Here is a 10,513-nt window from a genome sequence, read left to right as displayed (position 1 = left end):
GCTCATAATCAAATCAAGTACATACCAAATATAGTTGTTGGCTTAAACACCTAATCCAACAGTCTCCCACTTGGATAAGTCTAATAACTATTATTTCAGAATCTGATCAACAATCGTAGCTTTCAAAAGCCGTTGTCGGACTCTGATCTTATCAGTAACACATCATCTAGATAAGTCATTTAGTTATGCTTAGGTACTTTTCTTGTGAGTTCTGTACCTGCCTTGGTGTTATTTGACTCGGGTGCGAGTCCATCCTTCGTATCATTAGCGTTTAGTTGCCACATCAGTATCCGACGTGAGGCATTGATTCGACCTCTGAGAGTTTCTATAGTCGATGAGTATGCGGTGTTTGCTACTGATGTGGTCCGAGGATGTGTGCTCGAGATTTTTGGTGTTGATTTTCCGATAGATCTGGTACCTATCGCGATGGGTGATGTCTGTGTCATTGTGGGCATGGACTGGTTGAGTCGATTCGGAGTTGTGATCGACTGCGAGCGTCAGTTGGTGACCATTCGAGACCCTAGTGGGGGAGTGCTTACAATGTATGGCAAGGATACCCGATTTGGGTCATCATTCTGCTCGGCTGCCAGAGCGAGACAAAGTCTACAACAGGGTTGTAGGGGTTTTGTAGCGCATGTGATGGATATGCGGATTGCTACCGAGATACCGAGTTTTGTTGTTGAGGTTCCGATAGTGAGTGAGTTTCCGGATGTTTTTCCCGAGTAGTTACCGGGTGTGCCTCCCGAGAGGCAGGTGGAGTTCTGGATTTGATTTAGTTACGGGAGCGGCGCCTATCGCCAAGGCACCTTATCGCCTTGCGCCACCAGACATGCATGAGTTATCCTTACAGCTCCATGAGCTGTTGGGAAAGGCTTTAGCAGTCCATGTTGACCCCAACTCGTCGAGTGCATCTAGGGGTGCAAACGAGCCAAGCTACTCGCAAGCTACTCGGGATCGGATCGTTAAAAGCTCGACTCAAAACCGATTTTAAACGAGCCCGAGCCGAGCTAGAGCTTAATACTAATCTCGTTTTATTAAACGAGCTCGAGCTCAAGCCTATGTCACTAAGCTCGATTAGGCTCGTGAGCCTAAATGAGCCATTATGTAATATAATTTATTATTATTTATATATATTAAAATAAAAACATATTAGGAGAATTATGGATTTAGGGTATTGGTAAACGAGCTTCTTAATGAGCTCGAGTCGAGCTTAAGCTTATTTAGGCACGTCAGATAAAAAACGAGTTGAACCCAAGCCCGAGTTGAGATTGTATAATTCTTTACGAGCTCGAGCCGAGCTCAATACAAGAAAGCTCGAATCGAGCCGAGATCGAGCTTGAGCTTCATATAAATTAAACGAGCTCGAGGCGAGCCTGGCCAGGCTCGGGCTTAGCTCGACTCGTTTGCACCCCTAAGTGCATCTGGCAACTTGTCGAGTTCCTTTATAGTCCAGAAAACCGGGTAAAACCCTAACCAACTCGCTGAGTTGTCTCATCAACTCGTCGAGTTACTCGTCATACCGGAAACGGGGAAAACCCGATCCAACTCGTTGAGTTATCTTATCAACTCGTCGAGTTTACTCTTTGCAGGCCGAAACGGGAAACCTGCTCCAGCTCGTTGAGTCGCCAGGGCAACTTGTCGAGTTTTCCCTTGTCTTAACATAATCACTCCTTCCAGTCGAATCCAAACCTCCAAACTACAGATCCAGTCCCTTAAGACCGAAATACCATGTAAAGTTGCAAACTTTACGTGCATGCATGACCTCGAATGGCTAAAACACTAAAGCTAGGGTTCATACAATACTTAGGACGTGGAAAAGGGCCTAGACTAGGTAAAAGGAGCAACTTTATATCATTGAAGACCTAGAGGTGTCCAGATCTGGAACCATACCCTTACGACAAGTCCAAATCCGAGTATAACACCCTTTTGCACCAAAAGTGACCATATTCTTCCATAAGATGAGATCTAAGCAAATAAATATCAAGGTATCAACTTTTTACCTCTAAATGGATGCTAACACCAGGTAGATGCTGGATCTAAAGCCCTCTTCTTACTTCAATCTCTTCAACCTTCAAGTTTCCTTCCAAAAAGCACAAGATTCACTCTCCAAAGCTCACACACACTGAAGAAAGCACCAAAACGCGGCTAGGTTTTCTCTCTGGATAGATAGGACGATGAGGGAAGCCACAATCGATCTATACTCGTCGAGTTGGGCTCCCCAACTCGTCGAGTCCTAGTACAAAACCCTAAAAGCTTAGTAAATTAAATGATACCTGGAACAAGTGTTACAACCCTAAATCTTTAAGTCGACTTGATACAAGATACTGAACATCGAGATGAAGAAATTGATTTGAAGAAATGTACAAGTGGGTGATTTATGATATTGCTGTTTTTTTAGGAACCATTTTCGGAAATCTCGATTTTGCAAGTTTTCAAATACATCAAATGAAGATTACCACATGAGGTCTGTAATGATGGGCTGATTATGGTGATGGTCAGTTGTATGAAGATTACGGGTTTGATTTGAGGTTCGATGGTGGGTTTAATTATGGGTTTGATTTCCATGTTTGATTGTGGGTTTGCTATGGTGACGTGATTAAGAAATTCCAAAATCAAATCCCGAAAAACGAGAGATGAATAATTGGATCTACAACCCATAATCGGTCTCTCCGACACCACCAAAAACCACGACGGGTTTTTGGCTTTTTGCACAGACAGATGAAAGAAGAGACAAAGGGGGAGAGGTGTTCACGTTTCAACTTCAAAGAAAGTGCCAAAATGGGGTGGTGGGGTGAGGTCATTGAGGTTGGGGTAAGGGGTAGGGGAGAGTGAGTCTATTTCCTTTTTAAAATTATAAATAATAATAAATAATATTAGATTAATTGTAAAATAAATATATAAGGGTATTATGGTCATTTGAGGTATGCCTTGTACTAAAATCGTAACAAAATTGCCTTTTAGGGATGAAACGTGCAAGTTTAAACCAAATGAGGGACGGTCTGAGTTAATGTTTGAAAATAGGGACTAAACGTGTCTTTTAACACCTACACGAATGATGATTCGTGTAATTACTCTTAGGTTGGTGGATGTCATACCACATTCACCACAATTTTTAAATGTCATGCCATTTTTTGCTATACCCTACAAAGTTGATGGGTGTCATATCACATCTTACCATAGTACACATGTTTATGCATGAAGTACAACATCTGAAGAAATGTATTTTTTTTATCGTATGGCAAATCCATACCATAGACTAGTTTTACCATATTTCTTTTTTGCCCCTCGGTGCGCTGTTTACTACATACCGCAATATACCGCGGTATGCGATAAAAGGTGCACCGCAGCCTTAATGTTAAGATGTTAGTTTTAGACATGATTGATTGTTAAATGTTCAAAAATGTTGGCTTCAATATTTTCCCGTGCTTAAAGGTATTTGCCAAATTCAATCCGTGAGTACCTTTTGGTGGTGGTTGCAGTTTGTTTTTATGAGTCTTGACTAATGTGAGCTAAATCCTTCTTTGCGGTTGATTTTGTAAATTATGATGATTATATTTATAAATCTCTGGTTAAATCGTTGAGTATTTTGATTCGACGACAACTAATACTAAATAATATTTCATATTTTTTGGGTCACCATTGGACTTCATTACCGATTTTATTATTCTTGTTCAATTTTGAATTAGTACAAGAAAAAACATTAAGCAAAACCATTGTTTCCATTCACTTAGTGAGTTACACCCCGTTCCCGAGTTCAACTTAACGAGAGAAAGAAAAGGAAATGAGTGTAAATGAGAAGAAAATAAGTGAAATTAGTGTTCCCGAGTTTCATTAAAGGAGGGAAGTGGAGGGAAATGAGATGATCACTTTCTCTCCTAACTTTCCTTCCGATTTGGGAGGATTTGGAAAGAAAGAACAAAATGATTCATTTTCCTTCCACTTCTCTCCAACTCGGGAACACAAAAAAAAATTTTGTTTTCCTTTATTTTCTCTTCTCTTCTTTTCTTTTGTTAAACTCGGAAACGAGGTGTATGATTAAAATAGTTTTTTTTTTATCACCAAATTGATAGTTAAAGTTTGAAGAGCAAGGAAATGAACCAAACAAGTTTTCTTTTATCACCAAATTGATAGTTAAAGTTTGAAGAGCAAGGAAATGAACCAAACAAGATTGAAGATTCTACTTTCAATTTGTATCGGACCTTAAGATTATGTAAAAGAAAACGGGCAAATTTGAAGACAGCTGAGAAAACTTGAAAAAATAGATTTGTTGACAGTGGGATTTGAACCCACGCCCTTTCGGACCAGAACCTTAATCTGGCGCCTTAGACCAACTCGGCCATGTCAACTTTGTTCTGGTTTAGAGCACTATATTATATAAACTATCATTGTTAAGGAAAAATGGATTTTGTTTAGAGTAGAACGTGTTGGGTTGAATCGATCCGTTGGTGTCTATTTGGTATTTTAATATGCTAGTATATATTTAAATATGAATAAAGAACTATATTATCACAATCGTTATATGTTTTCTTTATATAAAATGATTTAAAAGATTTTGAGTATATGTATACATTTTAGTTGACTTTCAAGTCGTTGGGTTCATCCAAACAGTCGCCTCTATAGCGTTTTTTTTTCTTTTTTTCAACCATTGCGTTTGATTACAAGTTACAACATTATGTGAGTATATACAAACATAAATACATATTTAATCCATACAACTATAATAATGATAAATACAATTGTTTAACTTTACAAAATTGAAATGTAATAAGTTATTTGGTATTTATATGTCATTAAGTGGTTAGTTTAAGAAATAATTTGTCGTGGTTAGTTTGGTATACGATTTGTTGGCATGAGCCCATTTTTTGCATCGATTTGGTGACAAATGTTTATGGATTAGTAATGCATCCTCAGTTAAATCAATTATTGGATTATGTTGTGTTATGGGTAAATTGCTTATAAATTGTAATAACAATCAACATTTTCGTTTTTTAGTCATACAACCAATATTTTACGGTTATCTAACGACTTTAATCATAATGAAGAATAAGTATAACAACAACATCAACAAAACCAAAAAATCCTAGTATAATGGGGAAGGAAGGAGGTAGAAGTCGATAATGAAGTCCATATACAAGAAAGAGGGACTGCATCAGTTTGATGACCTCCTGTGTGTCCACAATGAAAACATGTAAAATGAAGCAGAAACAAAAGAACATTAAGTCCTTATAATAAGGTATAAACATGTGTACTTTGTAAAGAAACGCACGTATCTGTGAACTCGAGGTCCAAAGAGGGACAATCGTATACCTACAAAGGGAAAAAAACAACAAAAATTTGCAACAAGATGTCGATAGGATAAGAGAGAGAAATGAAAAAAGAGAATCAAAACGATAGAGTATAGGTTTTTAAATATTTATTTTATAATTTTGTTAATAAAATATATTATTTTATACATACAATTTGTCGTTTTTTTGAAGTTTAACATTGCTAATGTAATAGCTTTAGCTTTTATTTTTATTTTAAAGTTTAGCATTGTTTATGTGTGAATGATGAGAGATTTTGTTTTTTTTACGAAAATGACATTTTTGCCCTCGCTCTACCCCACCCCCACCCGACCACTAAATAATTCTCCCCGCCCCTGTTTTCAAAATCGATAAAAGTTTCAAAATCAAAAAAGCCCCCTTCAACACTCAAACACAACTCTCCACACCAATCTCAATCCCAACAACCATTCCATCTCCATTACACCTTCAATCAGCTTGCAGATTGCGATTCTCAAAGATCTAATTTGTCCTCCTTTTTTTGGTACTTTGATAGCAATTCCTGTTTTTACTGCTTGCCGGCCGGCCGGCGCTTTTGTCTCCGTGTTATTGTATTTCACTACAAAGATTTAGTTCACGAACCCTAATCGGACAGCGCTGCTGCAGATTTTACATGAACACAGGTGGAAGAGTAGCGATGCAGAGATCTGGTTCCAACGGAGGACATCAACATCAGCGTCAATACTCATCCTCCGATAACTTCATCGACACTAATTTCAACAACAAATGGCTTCAATCAGCTGGCCTTCATCATCTCTACTCTTCTAATCCTAATTTACCTCCACTCCAGGTATCTTTCACTCCCTCATACGCTCTCTTTCAATCATTTTCGAAATATTCAGAGAGCTGTAGCATTTCAGCAAATATGATTGGTATTCAAGCGTTGTTTTCTACAGTTATTGGTATTTGATTTCACTGCATTATGTTTACCGCTCATTTATGTTTTCACCAATCGATCTCTTTATAGTTGTGAATGAATCGTATGTAAAGTAATGATACTCGTTATATAAATGTAATTTGATTGAGGTTTCATTACAAGTTCTAGCTGTCTGAACGAGAAGCAACTGATTTTGGAATTTGGATTACTTTTTTTTTGACAAGTTTCAAATTGGATGCAGGATTTTGGGTTTTATGGGAATAATGATGTTGAGGGTTCAAGGATAAACAGGAATTCACAGAGGAATGCAGATGTTTTAACTCCTGGTTCTCGTTCATCAAGCTTTACAAAGTATGGTGGTGTGGAACAAGTGTCACCCAATGAGTTTAGCCCTGGGTTACTTGATCTTCATTCCTTCGACACTGAGCTGTTAACAGACGTCTATCCCTACTTCGACTTTACTTCTCATAATCATGCATTTTGAAAACACCATTAAAATTAGTATTCTGTATCTGCAGGTTCATAGTGAAAACAACTTGAATTTGCTCAATCAACCTCTATATGCTGAAGGTCTTGATGATGTCAATGCTTATTCCTTAACCAACAAATTTGCTAATATTTCTTGTGGTCCAATTGAGAACAACAATCTTAAGAGCTCTTTGGCAGATAAAGAGAAGGCCAACAATGTTGCTAAGATTAAAGTTGTGGTGCGCAAGAGACCACTTAACAAAAAGGAACTTGCAAAAAGGGAGGAAGACATCATCACCATAAACCCTAATTCTAGTTCTCTCACTGTTCATGAATCAAAAGTCAAGGTAAGCTCCATGTGAATGTCATCAACTGTAACATATTACATACCTGTTTTCTTACTTTCTTTATTATTATAGTTCAATTTAACATACTGGAGACTCAAATTTATCGCCTTTGCAGGTAGACTTGACTGAATATGTTGAGAAACACGGATTTGTTTTTGATGCTGTTATGAATGAAGGTGTTACAAATGATGAAATATACTCTGAAACTGTGGAACCCATTGTCCCAATTATTTTTCAGAAAACAAAAGCAACCTGCTTTGCTTATGGGCAAACAGGTAGTGATGATTGTTATTACCTTATTGTAATAGTTCAAAACATATTTTCAAGATCTTACATAATCAATAAATAAAATGTTTTACATTTTTGTACAGGTAGTGGAAAGACCTATACAATGCAACCGCTACCCCTCAAAGCTTCACAAGATATCTTCAGACTCATGCACCACACTTACAGAAACCAAGGGTTTCAGTTGTTTGTCAGTTTCTTTGAAATTTATGGAGGGAAAGTTTTCGATCTTCTTAATGACAGAAAGTGAGTTTCAATCATTTTATACTAAAGTCCAAATGTTTGTTTCCTTTAGAAACTGATTGAGTATTACTTTACATTACAGGAAGCTTTGTATGAGGGAAGATGGAAAACAACAAGTTTGCATAGTGGGGTTGCAGGAATACATGGTATCACATGTGGAAACAGTGAAGGAATTAATCGAGAGAGGAAATGCCACAAGGAGCACAGGTACAACAGGGGCAAATGAGGAATCTTCTAGATCACATGCTATTCTTCAACTTGCTGTAAAAAGATCGATCGATGGCAATGAATCCAAGCCTCCAAGATTAGTTGGGAAACTATCTTTCATTGATCTTGCTGGAAGTGAAAGAGGAGCAGACACCACTGATAATGATAAACAAACAAGGTTACTTGATTAACTCTTTTAATTCGTTAAAAAAAGCTCAAATTCAAGAAATAGCATGTATTGATGAATCTTTATCATTGATATTGCAGAATGGAAGGTGCAGAAATCAATAAAAGTTTACTCGCTTTAAAGGAATGTATCAGAGCACTTGATAACGACCATGGCCATATCCCCTTCAGAGGAAGTAAACTCACAGAAGTTCTCAGAGATTCCTTCGTTGGAAACTCGCGAACTGTTATGATCTCATGCATTTCACCAAATTCTGGATCTTGCGAACACACTCTAAACACATTGCGATATGCAGACAGGTGAGAAAATCGATTATTGTTCTTAGTTTTTCAAGAGCGTGCAAAAAACCCTAATTGATTCGATTTGTGATGAAATTAGGGTTAAGAGTCTATCGAAAGGTAACAGTTCGAGGAAGGATTTATCGTCTTCAACATTTAATCTTCGGAATTCAATCGCGTTGCCTGTATCGCGTTCTGAAGACGTTAAAATCGAGAGATTGCCATATGAAACGAACAGATTTGGGTGGCCGAAACAACAGGAACAAGTTTCTGTTGCGAGATCGGTGACTTATTTACCTTCGTCGGAGAATTACAGAAGTGATTTTGGTAATACTGATGAAGAGATTATGGAAGATGATTTTGATTATTCGATTGAGAAAACTGATACTCAGATGAAACCTATCGTTGAAGAAGCCATTAACGCTCATGCAACTGACGAACTTAATGCGCTTTTGGAGGTAACTTTTGGACTTGGTTGTTTTTTTGGATGTCGTTATAACGCAATGATCGTTTTATTTACTTATTTGTTTTTGTGGGAAAATTTTGATTTATTTTAGGAAGAGGAGAATCTCGTGAGTGCTCATAGGAAACAAGTGGAGGAGACTATGGACATCGTTAAGGAGGTAAGTAAAACCTTTTTCTTTTATTCTGTCATTTATAAATGGTTTTAAAAAAAATATCTGAGAAAATAAAACTTATTTGGCCAATATTTTATTTTTTTTATTTTTGCCCTTGTTACAAGTAATAGCAGGTTTCAAGGGACAAAACCGATAAAAACATAAAAGATTCGTAAACTTAAAGGTTTTTTTTTGCAAATATGGAAAACATCCTTAAGGTAAAAACATAAAAGATTTGTAACAAGGTTAAAAAAGAAAATCGTCACATGGACAAAACTGATAAAATTCGACAAACTTAAGTATTTTAATGTCAAAAACCATTTAAAATATGTTTTGTGAAAAATTGTTTTGTATTTATATGACATTGTTATAACTTATAATAAACAAACCAAGGAAAATACATTGGTATTTCTTATATTCGACCTTGTGATAGTTGTATTGTACTACATATACAGGAAATGAACCTGTTGGTTGAAGTGGATCAACCAGGGAATCAACTTGATGAATATATTTCAAAATTAAATATAATTCTTTCACAAAAAGCAGCCGGGATTCAGCAACTACAGACACAATTACGTGATTTTCAAAAACATTTGGAACAATACAATGTTCTATCGTCTGCTTCGGGTGGCAACTAATATTATAGATACAAAAAGGCGAGTGATTTGTTTCTATCTAAAGATTGTTTTTCTTTATATTTAATGTGGGCTTGGGTTGGGGTGTGAATTAATGAATTATGTAAGATTCGTAACTTATGATAAATTATACAAAATCAAAATGCGTTTTGATTTCGAGTTAACCAAAAACTATAATTTTCTTTCTCTAATCCATATAAAAAGCCATTTTTAGATAACGACTGTTAGAATGGTAAATCTGAAAACGTTTTCATTTGACCGGTCAATTCTATTATATATTTTTCTTGTTTTTTTTGTTATGTTTAAAATTTCTATTTTCTAATGAATAATCAACAAGGTATATTCGGTTAAAAAGCAAATAAAAGACGAAATTGCGGATCCGCTAAATAAATGTCTTTGTAAACGCAACTAATTGAAAACGAATATGTTCAAGACAACCGTTGAAAAAAATATATTTGAAATTAAGTAGCAACGATATGATCTAGTCACCAAAAAGAATCCCATCCACTATTTGCAAGTAGATTCGGGAGTGGGGCTAAAAGGAAAAGTGATTGGAAGTTTTTATGTTATAATGACTGTATTTGAAAATAATAAGCCGATGCATGTTTGTGAGTACAAACGAATCAAGACTTGATCTTACCTTATGAAAGAGAAATATATAGTATATTTCATTAAATTAAAGTAAATATAGTTATCCAATTATTTATGTGAAGTGACATTTAAATTAATAATGCAAATATATTTGAAAAATATATAGTAAATTTCATTAAATTAAAGTAAATATATAATAATAGTCCTCCAATTATTTATGTGAAGTGAAATTTTCCTACATATCATATCATAGTTACAATATATCATGGATTTCTTGTGTATCGTGATATGACTATGAATGTTATCGAATGACTAAATCTTGAATTATTGTCTAATAATTATGCATATATGTATGTAATCAATGATATACAATTACCGATGGTTTCCAATGGAACATGAACCCAAATTTTAAAGGTTTTTTTATGACTGATTTTGATCTCTTGGTAATGGACTATAC

At 35.8% G+C, this 10,513-nt stretch overlaps 1 protein-coding gene and 1 non-coding gene across 4 annotated transcripts; one reads left to right on the top strand and one right to left on the bottom strand.

Moving 5' to 3' along the window:
* Positions 1-4,265: 4,265 nt before the first annotated feature.
* TRNAL-AAG (transfer RNA leucine (anticodon AAG)) lies at positions 4,266-4,346 on the bottom strand. The gene has a single exon. It is a non-coding gene; the product is annotated as a tRNA-Leu (tRNA).
* A 1,305-nt stretch (positions 4,347-5,651) lies between these two features.
* LOC111908707 (kinesin-like protein KIN-13B) lies at positions 5,652-9,636 on the top strand. 3 transcript variants are annotated; one of them, XM_023904505.3, is made up of 11 exons: positions 5,652-5,805; positions 5,928-6,111; positions 6,440-6,637; positions 6,717-7,013; positions 7,129-7,288; positions 7,385-7,544; positions 7,624-7,926; positions 8,016-8,234; positions 8,314-8,671; positions 8,771-8,836; positions 9,286-9,636. In XM_023904505.3, the coding sequence occupies exons 2-11, from the start codon at positions 5,935-5,937 to the stop codon at positions 9,466-9,468; spliced, it is 2,121 nt and encodes a 706-aa protein (XP_023760273.1). In that variant the 5' UTR covers positions 5,652-5,805; positions 5,928-5,934; the 3' UTR covers positions 9,469-9,636. The 3 variants fall into 3 exon arrangements, with proteins under 3 accessions (XP_023760273.1, XP_023760274.1, XP_023760272.1); XM_023904506.3 differs by having other exon boundaries at positions 5,654-6,111; positions 6,717-6,768; positions 6,865-7,013; XM_023904504.3 differs by having other exon boundaries at positions 5,654-6,111.
* Positions 9,637-10,513: the final 877 nt, after the last annotated feature.

Source organism: Lactuca sativa, chromosome 5, assembly GCF_002870075.4.
Source record: "Lactuca sativa cultivar Salinas chromosome 5, Lsat_Salinas_v11, whole genome shotgun sequence".
Taxonomy (NCBI): domain Eukaryota; kingdom Viridiplantae; phylum Streptophyta; class Magnoliopsida; order Asterales; family Asteraceae; genus Lactuca; species Lactuca sativa.
This window is presented reverse-complemented; position numbering and strand designations above follow the sequence as displayed.

Bases quoted from the DNA above. Each gene is read 5' to 3' on its own strand.
- LOC111908707 (XM_023904505.3), top strand. From the start codon at position 5,935: ATGAACACAGGTGGAAGAGTAGCGATGCAGAGATCTGGTTCCAACGGA. The intron at 6,112-6,439 runs GTATCTTTCACT...AATTGGATGCAG, and splicing joins CTAATTTACCTCCACTCCAG to GATTTTGGGTTTTATGGGAA. The intron at 7,014-7,128 runs GTAAGCTCCATG...TCGCCTTTGCAG, and splicing joins TTCATGAATCAAAAGTCAAG to GTAGACTTGACTGAATATGT.